Here is an 18,461-nt window from a genome sequence, read left to right as displayed (position 1 = left end):
TATCTTGTGGCAAACGCTGCCGGAATGGTCTTATTTTAGATGGATGCTTTCAAGTGTTTTGATTTACAACATCTCCTCGTTCATTCAAGAGTAGGACAAAAGACCAGGAATTCCATCTACAAAGAAGTGTTTCTCCCCAGGTGAGTTGGCACTGATCTTTTTGATGCAAGCAATGACCTGAATGCAAATATTCACAGTGACAACAGAACATCGGTGGATTGTGATGACACTCGAGGGGCCTTTGTCGTAAATGTCGGCCATTTTCCAGCTCAGAGCGGTAAACACTTGTGTCTGTCAGCCCAAATGGGCAATTTGTAATAAAATATAATACTTTAACAATATCTTCTTGATTGATTTTGGACTATGGATGTAACACGCAGCCAAATGTTCCTATAACTGTTCAGTGAAATTCCTTAGTGGCTCATCTCATTACATTCATGCCAATCTACAATTAGACTTTCCTCCTCCAGAGCCCTTGAGAATGTTTTGACTTCATTCTCATGCATCAAAGCTGTTTAAATTGATTTTATTTCCTCTGCTTGTCATGTAACGCAGTTTGCAAAGGAATTGATGCATTCTCCTGAAACCATAATTATCTGACATTAAGAGCAAAGCTCATTTTAGGGGCCTGGTTTAGAGATTTGTGTCATCAACTCAAACATACTACTGGAGAAAACATTTGCCCAGAATGCATCAAAAAAAAAAAAAAAAACACCACCAACAACAAAAACACTACTCACCCATCAAAGAGGTTGCAGGACTCAACACAGGTTCGGCCTCGTCTGAAATATCGGCAGGAAAGACACTGGTCAGGCCCCGGGCCCCAGCACCCGTCGTCCGAACACATCCGATCACACACCATTCGCTGCTGAACTGTTGAGAGAAAGGACGTAAATCAATTAATAGAAAAAAAATACATGCATGAACACAGACACACACTACTGTAACCTGCAGATACAGACATAATGCAATTCAAGCATACTGGAAACATGATACAGTTTATAAATTGCTCTGGATTCGAGATCGATTAGATGTATCTAATAATGGTTTATTAAGAACGATTTGATCTAGAGACTGGAAGTGTGTGTTTGAGCTCACTTGTTACAATATATGGTGAGTGTGTGTGTGTGTGTGTGTGTGTGTGTCTATTCTGTATTCACACCTAGGAGATAAGTGAGTGTGCCTGCGTGCATCTCCCTGCATGTGTGTGCACATGCATGCAAATCTGTGGGTGATTATGTGTGGTCTAGCCTTGTGTGAGTAAACATTGGTATTCCCATCACCACACACCATTAAAGAGCGCCCCAACTAGGACCCTAAGCCCTTTTTTTCCGGTCGAACCACAACAATCGATGCTGTTTATTAGACTCAGCGTGTCCTCCATCCGGTGAGTGACACATCTCCGGGACTGACGCCCGGTGAGGGCCAAACCCTTTGTCAACAGCTGAACAGTCAATGGTAGACCAGGGGTTGAGCTAATGAAGAGGCCTGTGTAAGGCCCCATCGATCGATCTCTAACACACACCGCACTCATTAACTGGCTAATGATATCAACCGCAGCCTGGCAGGGCCAAGAAAAACTACGGCGACCCATCTTTTTGTTTGAGCTATTCCTGGCACAACATGCCAAAGTCTAACACACATTACATGATCAAAGAAGAGATAATGGTTACTTAGAGATAATTACATCACTGAATTCAATTAATTGCAAAACTATTTATTTTCCTTCTAGTATTATACCTCCTTCTCTCTGTCAGACAATTCCACACTCTCATTCCACAACACTATGCGGTCAGTTTCCACCATCGGCGGCTGAAGCCACATGTAGACTATTCATCATTCCATCAGGTGTCCCTTTCCCTATGGCTAGCAGTAGGCTTAATCCACCTCTGTGCATGACGCATTAAGCACTTTCCTCACAGGGAGCTGAATAAGGGCTTTCATAAGGAGCGGGAGACGCCAGTGACACAGTCGCCTTGGAAACGGGTATGTCAGTGTGTAAGGCTGGAGGGGAGGTGGATTTGCAGGGATATGCGGGGACTCTAAGTCTGGAATTAATTAGAGGGCTAAGAGAAGTTAATAACAGAACAGGAGAACTTAATAGGTGTTTGGTAACCACCGGCTGTGTATAGAGCTAAAACACTGCATGAATGTGTATCAGCATGCAGCGTTTCCAACTCTTTTCCAATAGAATTAGCTAAAACTAGGTCAAAATTTGCTAAAAGTTGTCAACACACGTCAACCGTTCATTTGCATGTTGGTGACATCATTGCGCATAATTTGCATAAAGCTTAGTGGTTTTGTCGGCTGGCTGGCTGCTGCTCACGGCTGAAGTGGAGATGGAGAGACCCCGTACGGTTGGCAGAGATTAATCTGAACAGCATGCATGGAAAATTATTATATTTTGCTTTTCCCCTGATGGTCTAAAGTCGCTAAATTTCTCACTAGTCCTTCTTTTTCGCTAACAGGGTCTGAAAAGTCGCTAAATCTAGTGAGAAAAGTCGCCAAGTTGGCAACACTGTCAGCATGTGTGAGAGTTCAGTCTGGCAGTTAAGGCTATTTCCCCTGCATGCTTTGCAGGTGCAACAACATATTGATACCTACATCTTCACTGTAACTATATGGAAAAATCTCATTTTAAAATTCCCAAATTGAAAACAACACCATTTCTTTTAACATGGCTGGAAGAAAAAAAAAGATCTAAAAGTTTTTTTTCAACCCACAGGGCAACTTTGCACCCATAAAAGTTAACTGTCTGAGCCCGAGTAGAAACCAAAATTTCCTGTCATGTATTTCCATTAAAATGAGCTTTACTTGAATTTAAAAAGGTTCCATCTAAAACACTATAACCATCTTAAGATGTTGCAATATTGCCCAAACAACCCTCAGAATGTTTTTTTTTAATGGACTACTTACTGCATTCCTTTGGATCTCGGTTGTTGCGGATGAGGACTTTCTGGCTCGAGGTCCTAAAGAGAGACGTCCAGTTGACGGTGTTGTAGAAGCACAGGCGGCTGTTGTTGAAGATGTAGACGCTTCCGGCGCTGATCTCGTCCAGCGACTGGAACTGAAGCGATGAGATCCAACGCTGCTTCAAGATCAACAGAGAAATACCACTTCCACTGCAGGAGAAAAGAAAAAAAGATTGAAGAGATCATGAGAAAAAATAAGGAAGTAGCGGTAAAGAAAGAGAGGGGGAAATTAACAGAGATTTAAAGATAGAAGTGACAAAGGGGCTGTCAAAAAATGAGCAGAAACCAAAGAAGAGTGGATTTCAGAGAATGAGACAGGGTGCCGACCAGAGGAACGTGAGGAAGGAGAACAAGAAGAGAAAGAAGCCTACAGAGAGAGACATGATTGGAGAAGAAGTGAAGAGCACGACAGGGGAGTGACAAAGTTTTTAAAAAGTAAAATGGGAAAAATTGAGGAGAAAGACAAGAAGCATAGAGCAAAGAAAGAGAGGACGAAGATGCAGAACGAGGTTGCTGCAGCTCTGAATGAAACATGGTTCATCACTGGTGTTTAAAAAGGCGGTATCTCCTTTGACTTTGCCAGCACAATCCCTCGGATGTGCCACTTGTAAGCGAACACAGATCCTGTCATCAAAACAGGCCTAATCAAAGCTGCATGACAGCAATGCTTCAAAGAGCCTCTGTGCAGAACAACATGGGCCGGTTGCTCATTAGCCCCAACAGTAGCCATCCAAACACAGTCAAAAATAGCAAGAAAGAGAGAGGTATAAGGATCTTAGCAAAGACATCTTATAATATGAGCATGTCATCTGCGTATAAGTAAAATGACCCATGTAATGTAATTGAGTTGTTAAAATGGGAGTTTGTTTCTACACTTTCACAATGTTGTTTACATTTTTACTCTTAATGTACTGTATGTTAATGTAATGCTGTATCATTTAGGCAGGGCTGTAGTACTTGAGTCCGAGTCTAGACTCAAGACGCTTTTCTGTTGTCTCTGACTTGTCTTGGAAAAGACGCTTTTCTGTTGTCTCTGACTTGTCTTGGAATCGTTTGTATTTGGACTCGGACTCGGCCAATGGACTCGCCAAATATTGTAGTTGGTCTCGACCGAGTCCAGCACTATATGCTTTTGTTCTAAAGTAACTTCCTACTTCAAAACAAAGCCACTAATGAAGCTCGCTCGTTCAGAAAACAGGTATTAGTTTAATTCAAAATCCATATAGAACAGGCGTCGAGATTGGTCGCTTGGTATACAACTGGCTGCATCATATACCTCAATCATCAGGTATCAATCATTTTCATTTTGGCCACATGTCAAAAACACATTTCAGCGAGCACTTTGTACTATGAATTCTTCAGGACAAGTAATAAGTTCAAGAATGGGAACATTTGATATTTTAAGTAAATAATATGGCCTAATTTGATCCTATAGTGTGTTACTCTGCACTTGCTTTTTGATTATTACAAATAATAAAGCAAAATTTTCATCTTAAAGTAGAAGATATGCTGTCTCTCACATCACATAAATTATGAACAGGTAAGTGAGTGGTCTTGAAGAGGATTCTTTTTTTTTCTGTCTCGGTACTGACGGCCTCTCATTTGGACTCTGTCTTGACTTGCACTCAAACTTTTTTGGAATCAGTCTTGACTCGGTCTCGACTAGTCCTGGTCTTGGACTTGTCTTGGCCTTGATAAAGGTGGACTTGACTACAGCCCTGCATTTAGGATGCTATATTTTTGACAGGTCCACTTTTGACTGAACCAGGAAGTTCAAAGATAGTGTCAAATATGTGTCTAAAGTGTGAAAAGGTAACATTAAGACATACCTGTAAAGAGATCTACCTCCAATGGTTGCCAGGCTTGAAAAAACACTCAGATCTGTCATGTTTTCAGGCCAAGACTGGATGTTGAGATAACCTAAAGAGAAGAACTAATTAGTAGCTACGATTAATCAACTAATTTCAAGTAATCTTCAATTACTAATCTTCAATCTTCTATTTATTTCAGATGAAAAGGAAAAATTAGTCGAGGGTGTACTTGATTAAATAACAAAGAAATCAAAGTATCCTTTTGTTGCCTTTATTCAATGGTCATGGAGCTGCACCACCTTCGTGAAGTTCAAGCAAGAATCCATTCTTTGTAAAAAAAAAAAAAAAAAAAAAGTGCTAGGAAAACAATATTAAATTAAAAATTAAAAGAATGGAGTTGATATTCTGCACAATCTGTCCGGTTGCACTTGCCTTTAATGACAGATAACAACAAATCATAATCTGTGGAAATGACATTAAAGGGATAGAGCAGGAACATGGCTGGGATAGACTGGCCATTTCTCTTTCTTATTGCTTGGGTTTTCATTATGAAAATGCAGTTTCACTCCATTAGCTGTTTGGCTCAACTGCAAAGCGCAGTTTAATATGACAAAAGGCTTTGTATATGTGGTATTGCTCATCCCTTAAGGCCTCTAATAGTTAATGAATAAATACACACTCAAGCATGCAAACACACACACACAGCAGCACATTACTGTAAGCATGTATAACTATTAGAAACACACACACACACACACACACACACACACACACACACACACACACACACACACACACACACACACACACACACACACACACACACACACCTATATTGTTTTGTTCAGTCAATTCTTCCAAGGTGACAAGTCTCACCTGTTATCTCCTTTACAGTGCGGAACACGTTTAGACGCTCAGGGTCCAAAGGTCCAATACCATGATACATGTCGCTGAAGAGAGACACAGAAAAGTGAATACTACCTTTATCAAAAATAATATTCATGCATTGCTATCGTGTGGCCATGTTTATGAATTAGAACTACTATAAAACAAAGAAAAGTAGCAGACAAGACAGCAGAAAACATACCAAGTACCAACAACAACCTCTGAAAGCATTGTGTGTGAGGTTTCAAGCTGTCACTTACCCTTTAATGCCTGTAATGAGGAAGATGAGGTTGCCGTTTATTTTGGTGCAGTTGACAAATTGATCAATATTGCTGGCATCCACAGTTTGAGCTGTCTGCAGGCTGCCCGTCCCTATGCCATCACACACTGAGGAAACAAATGCAAACACACATTCATGCATTATTCAAATCGCTTTAGGTATGAATTAGCTACTGTAGAGTATATTCAATGTGTCCTTGTACAGCCGAGACCTCAGTTTTTAGAAACTACTATTAGCTATTTGTCACGTTAATTCTTTACACTCTGTTAAGAAAATATAGCCCTGCTTTGGTGCAAAGGCAAGGCCACGGCCCCTCTGCATGCATTGGAATTCTTTTGATGAAAGCATGGGCCAATCCACAGCCAATTCTTCCCTATAATGAATTCATTACATCTGCATTAATTACACTTGCGGTCTGGTGTGTGAGCCAAGTATTTCTGACAGAGGCGGAGGGGATGATGAATAAGGCTTGCATTAAGTGGTGTAACCAGTTTTTGATAGTGATTTATACCAGCCAATTCCATATCTGAAATGTTAATTTGTTATCATTTCCCCCAGTTCCATGGGCTATCCCTCATTAACCCCTCCCTGCCGCGTGACGATGTAATCAAGAGATTAGCCAATCAATGGATGCCACGGCGCGTACATGAAGTCTGGAGGAACACACTTCTGTCTTCCCTCCAAAGAGAAAGTGCAGATCAGTTACCTTTGTGAGAACAATATGATGAAGGGCTAATCTGCTGTATTGAACTGAAGTAATGCTGCTTAATTTCACATTAGGTGTTTCAGGCATTCAGCTGACCCTCGCACAAAATGAGTTGTAATTACTGAGCAGGTAACAGCAGTTTCTCCTTATGTGATCATTTCATGTTAATTAACATGTGGGGATCAAATGTGACCTTCATTTATACCATTTGTCATATTCATTCTGCCATATGTAATGAGCAATTCAGTGGATATGCAACGCAGTAATACGAGAAGGGGGCAAAATGAGTAGCATGTAGCCACGGTTCATCCCTTTAAATAATGCATAAATGCTTGCATAACATGCATAAAGAATATTTTGTGTTAAGTCATCCGTAACTGCACACGTTTTAAATCAACAAGATAGACGCGTTTGAGAATACTAAATCTAGTTATAATCTGGCTGGAGGGGAGAATTTATCCTAGAATTAACGAATGCATAACGATAAGATGTTGATATTTTGGGGGGTACACTAGAAAAAATAAATCAACAGCAAGTATATTTAGTGTAATATAAAAAAGCTAAGCTTGCTCCTGTAAAAATAAATTACGTTTCCTATAAAGCTTTTTAAGTAATTATTGTGGGCTACTGTTGATCCAGTATCATCACTGTTAGCATAAAGCTATTAGATTAAAATGGTTTAAGTGCATAAGCTCTTGTACATACAGTAAATGCAGTGCAGTAGGCCAGGAAGTGGGGGAAGCAGGAAGGATACATATCTATCATCATATCTATATAAAAACCTGTGATTATAACTTCCACATTTTACACTGAAAAGAGCAAGAGAAGAATGGCAACAAAAACTGCAACAAGCATGAATGAGGTTGCAAAACTGTCAACTTTTAGATATGAATAGTAAATCTGCATCTTTTTTGTTTCCCAATGTTTTAGCAGAATATCAAGTTACCAAAAGACAAAGACATTTCTTTCCAAAATATATATATATATTGTATATATACAAGAATGACGAACACTGCCCAGTCTCAAGCGCGGCCCATTTTGTTATTCTGCCTAGGGCAAACTAAAGAGTGGTGCTCTTGACAACATCCCATGGCTTACCTTTAGGACAGATGTCGGTACAGGGAATGCACATTTTAATGCGGTTCTCCTCCACTTCCATCTTGTTGCTGGGACATGCTCTGACACAGGAGCTGTGGTCCACCACGAAATTATCTGACAGTGACACAGAAAGAGTGTTAGTTGACTTCAGTTGACCACATACCATTTTGTTATGACTTTATCATGTAGAATCGTAGAAATGCAGGTTGTAGCATTTACTCGGGAAACAATTTCCTGGAAGGACCCCTCTAATAGCGAGAAATTGATTGTATTTTAATCACGTTTGTATAATGATCAAAACTAATGGTCTAGGGCTATATTGCTTAGAAAAGGTAATGAATCAAATTAGTACTAGGGAGTGGCAGCGGAAGAGTGCGACTGGTGTATGCTCATTTCATGATCAGTGGGACTTGAATATGCAATCCGTTGATGTAGCTTGACTTTTAATGCAGGTTCGCTGAATTACTGCTGCACTCTGACTCCATATAGGTGAAAACAAAGAAGTATGATTTGCTTTATTTTCTGCCAGAAGCCTAAACAGATGGTATGGCAACTAGTTGATTGAGATGCACACTTTATTTGAGTTTGAGTAATTTATCTTGACTTGAAGTAGGATGGATGGGAGGATAAATGCTTCTTCAATGGACCCCAATTCACAGTCTATAAAAACTTCATTATGAGCATCATTATGAGCATCTGTGTTCCTGCAGTGTTACAGTGACTACATCTATTGGGGCAGCTTGAACGTGCATTATAACTTGAAGCAGACTTACGTGGGCATTTCTTGACACAAAACGCTCCATAGGTGTACTTGGCTCTGGGGTTGTGCTCTAACTGAAAAGAAGTGGGGTTGTACACAAACGGCTGAGGGCACTGGGTCACGCATGCTCCGCTGTCGTTGAAATTGGTGCAAGCCTGCATAAAGCACATAACCACAGTCAGCTGAGAGACAGAGGGTATTAGCCAGACTTCCCATGGGGTTGCATGGACTGAAACACAGCGAGGTACGGCGAGGGGAGGGTAGTGATCTTCTCACATAAGTCACCGTGAGCAAAAGAGTATTACAGCAGCATTTCATTTTTACGTCGGATCGCAACACGCGGATCATGCAGCCGTCCCTCGTCTCTGAATGCCAAATGGGAGAAAAATTGGAGCCATTGATCCACAGCCATGATGTAAATGGTGAAATGTTTTCCCATAAACCTCTTAAGTGTTTTGTCGTCTGTGGCCAAAGGCTGAAACGGCAGTAATTGAATTGGATGAGCCTTTCCTGTGAATTACAACCACAATATCATCTCTGTCAGCATGCGCCTGCGTGTCGCGTGCGGGTTTGCGAAATAGGAGGAAGTTGAGGTGATAAAAGGGATACTAATTGGAACACTGAATCACCAATTTGTTCATTGAAGAGCGCCGCTGCGGAAAGACTTTTACAGCCCCCGTAAAATGACAAACAATTTATCAGCCTGCTAAACAAAGTGGATTATTTTTCGAGCAGGGGAGGATGACAAACAGATGTTGCACAAGGAGACACATGGAATGGAGGATGATGAAGGGGGATGAGGTTAGAAATGTGTGACTGTGTAAGGCAGAAATAAGAGGGGGAAAGTAAAAGATAGATAGAAGAAAGAAAGAAGGGGCAACAGTATGTGTGTGTGTGTGTGTGTGTGTGTGTGTGTGTGTGTGTGTGTGTGTGTGTGTGTGTGTGTGTGTGACGTACGAAGCAGTCCGTGTCCTTGGGGCCCGAGCAGCCGCCGGCACACTCGCGATGGCAGCAGTCGCTGACGTAAGGCCCGAAGCATCGCCCGTCACACTGCTCTGCACACACTGTCTTTGTCACTGCCCAGGAAGTGAAAAGACAGAATTTTAAAAGGTCTGACACACATATTCGCACTCGTAAAAAGAGACAATACCACCACCCTCAACCTTACCTCCCATGTTATAGTTACACACAAACAATAGTCGGATGTGGAATTCCGGCAGAAACAAAAGGAGGGGCTTCAGCAACCTAAAGGTCAAACAAGTGGGTTCGTGTCCACGGGGTTACTGGCTTGACTGCCCAGATGGACTTTAAAAAAACATGGAGCGCTAGTCTCCTCTGGAGACTTGCTGCTCTGGAGGTGCCCTTGAACGAGCCTCTTATCCTCCAACCCCGTTACTGCGGCTCACAATAGCGCTTGTGCTTGGCAGCTCCCAGGCACGCATCATCTAAAGTGGGATGTTGCTGAAAGGAACTCGATTGGGTTTTCTCTGGATAAATAAAGTAAAAAAAAAAAGAAAAACGTTCATGGACCTCACTGATTCACCATATCTGTAGTTATACAATGGGTGTTTTCTGCCAAGTGGACCGATTGGCCATAGACACCTTCCAACTGTGATGATAATTCCCAGAAAGCCTGTTTGTTGCTACGCCAACTCTTGTGGTAACCATGGAAATATGAACGCCTTTTCCTGCATTGTTACTGCACAACTACTTTAAAAGGAAAGCTGTATCAGTCAGTATTATTAGCACAGTACAAATACTTGGATGTGGCTCGTGCCTATCGCATCACAGTTGCTCCAATACTTGTGCTAAAGAACAGCCTTCCACACATTAGTGGTGGAGGAGGAGATATACCAGCCAGCGAGTCAGCAGGAGCTTGAAGCTGAGGCATTAAAAGCTGCTGTGCTTCGCTCTCTGCTGTGTTGGGAACATAATGATGCACTAGTGAAAAAAAAAACAAGGCCCTGTAGACTATTAGTGTGTGTTAGTCTGAGAAAAACAGGCCAGTCCCCCGCTAGGTTTTGAAGACACGAGCAGAACAGTAGAACTGCAATTATGCAGAGCACTTACATTTCTCTTTTGTCTTACTGTTGTTTTTCTGCTATGTTTTTCACCGAGAACTCCTCTCACCACAGCTACATGAAATACTGTAACACTGAAGACAATTCATTTCCTTTCCACATGTGTTACTTAATGTATTGAACTCGAGAGTGATTTTAGTCTTTGAGCCCAATAATATGAGGAGAAAAAAAACAAACAGATGAGTACCCAAGTGCTCACGCATATGTGCCAAAAACAGATTATAGCAGATTATAGATTATTTCAAAGCAGACTGTACACTATCCTGGATTTTCTTCCACCATTCTGTAAATACTGTGGGTCACTCTGCCCTAAACTAATGAGGGATGTAACTGAATCGCATTAACCTAGACTTTAATGTAAAGAAATAATTAAGAAAGAAGTGTAGGGAAATACAGTGATTTCTTTTTTTTCTGAGAGGGACTCAGACATATTGATGGCAGCCTTGTGTTTGTGTGTTCAAATGGAGATCTTGAGTAGGGATGCAGTTAGCCTAGCTTAGCAAAAATACTGAAGGCAGGTGGAAATAGTTTTTTTTTTTTTGCCACTGTCCAAAAAATACCCATCTAACATTATATATAAAGCTAATTTATTATCATGTTGTTTTTTTTGTTTTCTGAAAATGAGGTAGGAAGATTGACTCATGTCTGTGCAGAGCTGGAGATGGGACGAAAAAGTGAAAAAGCCAATGCTCTCGAAATCTTGAACTACTCCTTTAAATCAGTATCTGTAATGCCCTATTAGTTGCACCTTAGTTAGCAGGCCCGTGGCTTTCCAGGGTAGCTAGGTGCGTGTTCTCATACTCACAGGTTTGACACTGGTCTTCCTGATGGCCCCAGCAGCGTCCGTTACATGAGCGATGACAGCGTCTGCCTGCAGAACAAACACACACACACACACACACACACACACACACACACACACACACACACACACACACACACACACAGGGAAGTGTGTGCATCAGACAACTCCTCATTTCAACTCGAGTTTTGACAAAAACCCACATCGGGACACAGCCCCCTGTGAAAAGGTAGAGCCCCTCCTTTTCCCCAACTCACCTGACATGCTCCACAACATTTAAACTGACCCCTTATCCTACACGCACAAACGCGCTTACAAGCACACACATATGTAGCGGCGAATGTTTGTAACTACACGCGGTGCCGGCAACCGCAGCGTGGTTCATTCATGCGCAATCTTTATTTACACACCTTTCAGTTACTCACCAGACAGCTGTAAACCACATAGCGAACGACGTGGTACCCGTCGATTCTGCTCCATAACACATTTCTTTCTGTTAATCCATACATTGTGCACGCAAACACCAACATTACACTGATAGCACCGACTTTCATTTTCCTGGTCCCGCAGCAATTTGTTTCCCCAAGGAACACGAGCCCTATGACAATGGCTATTTTATTTCCTGTTTGGGCCAGGGGAAAGGGTTTATTTGAGCGGGGGAAAGCTATTGTGTCAGTATAAAATTATGGGCTGTATTGTAATGCAATGCTTATTCAATTACAGGAAATTAATGTTATTAGTATTATTAGGAGTACATGAGGTGTATGAAATATATTTTAATGTATGTGTGTGATTAGATCAAATATCTGCTGAACCACTATAGATAACAAAACCCCCTGTGATGTTGGTTTCTACCAATTAGTGTAATTGAAGGGCCTTATTTAAAGCGCAGGTTTTTCTGCCTCGAGAGAGAGTCAGGAGAGTGCCAACTTGCTGAGAGGTTGTATACAGAAACTTGTTGAGAGAAGAGATTTTTTTTTTTTGTTGTTTAACAGAGTGCTGGATGACGTATTTTAGAGCACTGTAAATAAATCTAAATTTTCCCTGCAAATCCAAATTAGCTGTTGGCTGTGTCTTCATCCCATCACCACCCAATCTCAGTGTGTCCTGGTCGCCACCATCCTCTGTGGACGTGGGCGGGGAAGCCCATTTTTCACACACCAAATGCCTAATCATTCAGCCACGCACACCCTTAAAACTTCCCCCGACTAGTAGTGACAGATCTGTCGAATCTCCTACGCTCATCCGACAATAGACCCAGAGCCATTGTGTCGACTTGTGGCCTGTACAAAACATGAGCATGAAAGACAGGCTTCTACTCCCTTCCATCAAGCGCTCGCACAGGCAAAGTGGGACCTGACAGAGCACTAACAGCCTTCGTCTGCCAGCGGCCCATCATCAAGACTTAATTGACTACGGGTTAATTACAGAGTAAGTGGAATAGTACAGCAGATTGTCACCCGGCCCCTTCAACCCCTCCCACTGTGGGGTTGTTAATGTTAAATACTAACTACGGCTTGGCAAAGGGCCCCAAATTGGCAACCTCAACTCCCACTCGCTCTCTTGTCATTTTTTTGGCCCACCTCCTCTGTTCTCTGTTGCTTTTCCTCCTCCTCCTCCATCAGAGCCATCTAATCAACAAAATAGCAGTGTTTTACACATTTTGTACTTAAAAGTGTCCTCTCAAACATTTGGTTTAGAGCAACCAGCTTTGCAACGCGTCTAACTCCCCGCTGGTGCCTCGAGTCAACGCTGTGCAGATCCTGTTCTGCTCAGTCTGGAAGCAATGACCTTCATTGAGCCCTCTCATCAAAGAAACCCCCAACATTTCCCCCACTGCCTGTGTCTTTGCTCGCTATTTAGCGCCTCAGCTGTCCCTATTGTTCACACTGACATGTTTTGATACAGAGGGCACGAAGAAACTTCTCTGCTTTCCCTCCCCCCCCCTCTTTAAAATGAGCAAGAGGCTCATCCATAAATGTGCTGAAAAGTTTGAGAGAGACTGTCTTTAACAGCCAGTTCTTCTGACACAGAATGTCCGCCGGATAGCGACGCCTGTTATGTCCAAAGCAGGGGGAGCTGAGGGACTGCAGGGACCACGAAGAGGGGGTTGGGGGGGGGGGGGGGCACCAGGGGAAGTGGGCAGCTTCAAACCAGCTGTCAGTTTCACTGAGATTTAAAAAGAGCACAGCAGACAGCAGCTCCATGGGCCTCGCTGCAGAGCTGCTACCATACCACTACAATGGAAAGGTTCACATGTTGATCTAACACTATGTGATTTCGCTTCCAAATGACCGCCAGGCAAACGGAATGAATAAAAAAAAATAAAAAAAAGAGATTGGGCATGACTGCCGGTGGGGTGAGTGTGTGTACTTCTACAGTACGTTGGCATGTGGTCTGCTGTCAGAAGATAAAATAAAAAAAGATTTTTTTTGATTTTCATCCAAAGATACTGGTTCCACTGGTTTCCACCCACGTGTGGTACTCACATCCAAGGTTGCTGTTGTTGGATGGCACCACCAGCAGCTCAGCCTGAGGGTTCTTGATAATGTCTCGCCAATGGATGGTGTCCGCATGGCACAGAAATTTGTTCTGGTCAACATAAACACCCCCATTCAGGATCTCTGCAAAGGGAGACAAAAGAAAAGATGGAGAAAGAAAGAAAGAAAGAAATACGCACATAGCCATGGATATATAGTACATGTGCACAATGGCAGAAAATCAATACTTGGGATGGGACTCAAGGTTAAGTCCCATCGCTCCTATGTCTCAAAGTACCGTGCTGCATAAGGTGTCCCCTGAAGTGCATCTGAGCATGAAGATAAATGCTATTGACAAATGCACAAAGTAATCCAATGCCGTGTCCAAAGACAATGACGTTTCATAAAAGAAATACTCCACAACAAATAAGTAAATGGATTTTTATGATGTAAACAATAAAAAAAAACAGCCTCGCTTTTGAGAAGAACTCCAAACTGTGCAGCGGTGGAAATTCCTAATTATTTATTGAGTATTAAACGACTTCTTCATTGAGCTTGAGAGTTAGACTGAGTTAATGAGTTTGAATGTCACTGGAAGACACCAGATACTTGTTGTGTTAATTAAAACGGAATTAGTAAACTGGAGCAGATACATAGCTTTTCTCAAATCCTTAATTGAGGGATAATGCTGTTCATGAAATAAGTGTTTTGTAAATGAAGACTGGTGTGAAGTTTCTCTCAGAGGGAATAACGCTATAGGTAGAGAGCAGATGTCTATTCACAGTGCATCTTGCATTTCATTCATTCTGGTTGTAAAGTAAAAAAGAAAAAAGCATTTCGAAAGATGCTTAATTTTTTTGTAATTGTTCTATTGTTATTTTCCGCTGGGCTCACAACAGGCCCCAAATCGTCAAACGGACTCCGAGAAAAATAAGGGATCACAGACACAGAGTCCTCATCCGGCATTCACTTAATAGCAAAAATATGTTTCTTTTCAAGGACCAGTGACCTTAACAGATGCCTGCGCATGGAGTATGATAATACATTCTAATCCCTCCCTGTTACTAATCCAGGTTTTCGATATGGACACAGAATGAAATGATGCTGCAGTAATCCCCCCCTCCTCCCAAGCCGTGACCCGTGGCAGAAGAGAAACAACAGCCCCCCATCAGTGTCTCTTTCTCTCTGGGACACCAGTTATTTAACCCAGTTGAGGGATTTAGATACAATCACATTGCATCCCTTTCTCCTTGAATATAAAGTAGTGCCGGATTCCATGGAAGTACTTGTCATAATAAATTAAATGTAATAGGAAAAAAAAAAGTAACAATGTGGTTCAGATCAGGGCTGGATTAGCTGGAGGTAAAGAAGGGTATTATCTCCCCAGGCAGATTATTAACAGTGTATGAGTTATGCGGATGATTCAGCAGCGGAGAAGCACACGCAGGAAGCTAATCATTACCATCCGACACCCTGATTAAGGAAGTGGGCCTTGGTAGAGACGGGGACATTTATTCAAAGCCCTCTTAGAGGTGACATGGCGCTCCGTCTGCCCGCTGAATGGCCTACAGCCGCGGCTTCATGTAATCATGTTCCCGTCACAATGGACGATTTATCAGGGGGGTGTTTTACATTCTTGGATGGCGGGTGAAAGAAAAAAAAAAAAAAAAAAGAGACAGGCTGTGCTTTAGTTAAATAACCGCACTGTCAGCATGTCGTTTAAAAGTACTAACGAAATAAGCATAACACAAGCAACATCCCAGGTTCGAGGGATTTCTGACATTATGTGTACTGTACCAATATACTGAATAAACATAGATTTATATATGTGAATTTCTTTTTCTCCTTTAACCCAGCACTGGATTATAATCTGGTTCCCCTTGAGTCACTTCAGCAAGATACAGGGCTTTGTTGTTGCCCTCGCAACTATAAAGTGTCCCACTCCTCAAAAGATCCCTCAACAGACAGCCGCTTTGAACACAACTTAGTTAGCACTGTAAGAAAAACCCCAAAATGGTCAAGTGGGAACACACACACACACACACACACACACACACACACACACACACACACACACACACACACACACACACACACACACACACACACACACACACACACACACACACACACACACACAGTCTCACAAAGCCAGCAATTTTAATTTGAATCGCTGTATCTGGCCGAAGCTCAGACCAGGCATTTGTTTGGGTGTCTTTTCAACATGGCTGACCACTTAATGAAGGATAAGAGCTCTCCTTTGCTCAGCAATTAACCCTTACTACACCTGACTGGAAGAACGCAACACTAGCTGGAAATTCATTGTTACACACTGAGGGCCCTATTTTAACGATGTAAGCGCACAGCGTGAAGGGCATGGCGCAGCTGCGTTTAGGGGGTGTCCAAATCCACTTTAGCTAGTTTGACGGCAGAAAAAATCAATTCATAGGTGTGTTTTGGGCGTAACATGAAATAAACCAATCAAAGTGTCATCTCCCATTCCCTTTAAAAGCCAGGCGCGTTTGAACCTTGGCGCATTGCTATTACAGTGGGTATAGAAAAGAATCACCCCCCTTTAAAATAATCACATTTTGTTGCTTTGCAGCCTGAAATGAAGACAGACACAGTTTTTGTTTCATTCAGCTGTGTTTACTCAGTGCAACTTCTAACATCCAAGCGAAAGATATAACACCAACATGTCAGAAAAAAATAAAAAAAACAGGATCACTGAGTTGGAAAAAGGATCACCCCCTTGTTTCAGTATTTTGTTGAACCACCTTTTGCTTTAATTACAGCCTTAAGTCTGTTGGGATATGTCTCTACTAACTTTGCACATCTAGACGTTGCAATATTTGACCACTCTTCTTTGCAGAACTGCTCAAGTTCAGTTAAATTTGACGGTGACCGTTTGTGGACTGATGTCTTCAAGTCATTCCACAGATTTTCAATGGGGTTTAAGTCTGGGCTCTGACTAGGCCATGCAAGGACATTCACCTTTTTCTCCTTCAACCACTGTGTGGTCAGTTTTGCTGTGTGCTTTGGGTCATTGTCATGTTGGAAGGTAAATCTTCTTCCCATTGACAACTTTCTGGCAGAGAGCAGCAGATTTTCCTCAAGAATTTGACAGTATTTTGCCCCATCCATTTTTCCTTATATCCTGACAAGTGCTCCAGTCCCTGCTGCAGAGAAAAAAACCCATAACATGATATTACCCCCTCCATGCTTTACTGTAGGAATGGTGTTATTTGGATGGTGAGCTGTATTGGATTTTCGCCAGACATATCGTTTGGTGTTGAGGCCAAATAATTCAATTTTAGTCTCATCTGACCATAACACCTTTTTACACGTGGCCTTACGGTAGGGTTCCACACAGCGAAATACCTCGCGAATTTCGGCCAACGAAAGTTTGCCTCGGGGGCGTGGTTGCAAAAACAACACGCAAGTCCGCAACATTTTTTTAAATGTCCCGGGCTGTCAGAAGACAGGGCGGTAAAAATGCACAGCAGCAAACCATCGGTAAAATGTTAGCTCATAAATGCTCTGGTAACCTGGCTATGTAGCCTAGCTGCCTTGCTATGCTTACAATGAAATGCAATGTCCGAAAATGCAATGTCCGAAAATGCAATGTCCGAAAATGCAATGTCCGAAAATGCAATGTCCGAAAATGCAATGTCCGAAAATGCAATGTCCGAAAATGCAATGTCCGAAAATGCAATGTCCGAAAATGCAAGCGGTTGACCTGTCGGCTAGCTGAATCATTTTGAGTGTTTAAACTATCTACAGTGGTCTATTTGGTGGTGTGTTTGCCCTGTTTAAGTTTGTGTGACATACAGTGCCTTGCGAAAGTATTCGGCCCCCTTGAACTTTTCGACCTTTTGCCACATTTCAGGCCTCAAACATAAAGATATAAAACTGTAATTTTTTGTGAAGAATCAACAACAAGTGGGACACAATCATGAAGTGGAACAAAATTTATTGGATATTTCAAACCTTTTAAACAAATAAAAAACTGAAATATTGGGCGTGCAAAATTATTCAGCCCCTTTAAGTTAATACTTTGTAGCGCCACCTTTTGCTGCGATTACAGCTGTAAGTTAAGCGGGGTATGTCTCTATCAGTTTTGCACATCAAGAGACTGACATTTTTGCCCATTCCTCCTTGCAAAACAGCTCGAGCTCAGTGAGGTTGGATGGAGAGCGTTTGTGAACAGCAGTTTTCAGTTCTTTCCACAGATTCTCGATTGGATTCAGGTCTGGACTTTGACTTGGCCATTCTAACACCTGGATATGTTTATTTGTGAACCATTCCATTGTAGATTTTGCTTTATGTTTTGGATCATTGTCTTGTTGGAAGACAAATCTCCGTCCCAGTCTCAGGTCTTTTGCAGACTCCATCAGGTTTTCTTCCAGAATGGTCCTGTATTTGGCTCCATCCATCTTCCCATCAATTTTAACCATCTTCCCTGTCCCTGCTGAAGAAAAGCAGGCCCAAACCGTGATGCTGCCACCACCATGTTTGACAGTGGGGATGGTGTGTTCAGGGTGATGAGCTGTGTTGCTTTTACGCCAAACATAACGTTTTGCATT

The 18,461-nt window shown here is 42.1% G+C and overlaps 1 protein-coding gene across 10 annotated transcripts in view; it reads right to left on the bottom strand.

Moving 5' to 3' along the window:
• LOC120554149 (receptor tyrosine-protein kinase erbB-4-like) overlaps window positions 1–18,461 on the bottom strand; it is a 300,052-nt gene that overhangs the window by 83,208 nt on the left and 198,383 nt on the right. For all 10 annotated transcript variants that reach the window (XR_005638323.1, XR_005638324.1, XM_039792826.1 and 7 more), the window contains exons 4-13: window positions 13,885–14,019; window positions 11,399–11,464; window positions 9,470–9,588; window positions 8,526–8,667; window positions 7,753–7,866; window positions 5,929–6,055; window positions 5,660–5,733; window positions 4,802–4,892; window positions 2,917–3,122; window positions 741–873 (exon numbers count right to left, since the gene is read on the bottom strand). Coding sequence is in view for 8 of the 10 variants with exons in the window: in XM_039792826.1 (XP_039648760.1) it covers window positions 741–873; window positions 2,917–3,122; window positions 4,802–4,892; window positions 5,660–5,733; window positions 5,929–6,055; window positions 7,753–7,866; window positions 8,526–8,667; window positions 9,470–9,588; window positions 11,399–11,464; window positions 13,885–14,019 (1,207 nt within the window). In the remaining 2 variants the exon portion in view is untranslated. The remainder of the gene's footprint in view (window positions 1–740; window positions 874–2,916; window positions 3,123–4,801; window positions 4,893–5,659; window positions 5,734–5,928; window positions 6,056–7,752; window positions 7,867–8,525; window positions 8,668–9,469; window positions 9,589–11,398; window positions 11,465–13,884; window positions 14,020–18,461) is intronic.

This window comes from Perca fluviatilis, chromosome 24 (genome assembly GCF_010015445.1).
Source record: "Perca fluviatilis chromosome 24, GENO_Pfluv_1.0, whole genome shotgun sequence".
NCBI lineage: Eukaryota > Metazoa > Chordata > Actinopteri > Perciformes > Percidae > Perca > Perca fluviatilis.
Note: the sequence above shows the minus strand (reverse complement) of the source record. Positions and strands in the feature narration are given on the sequence as shown.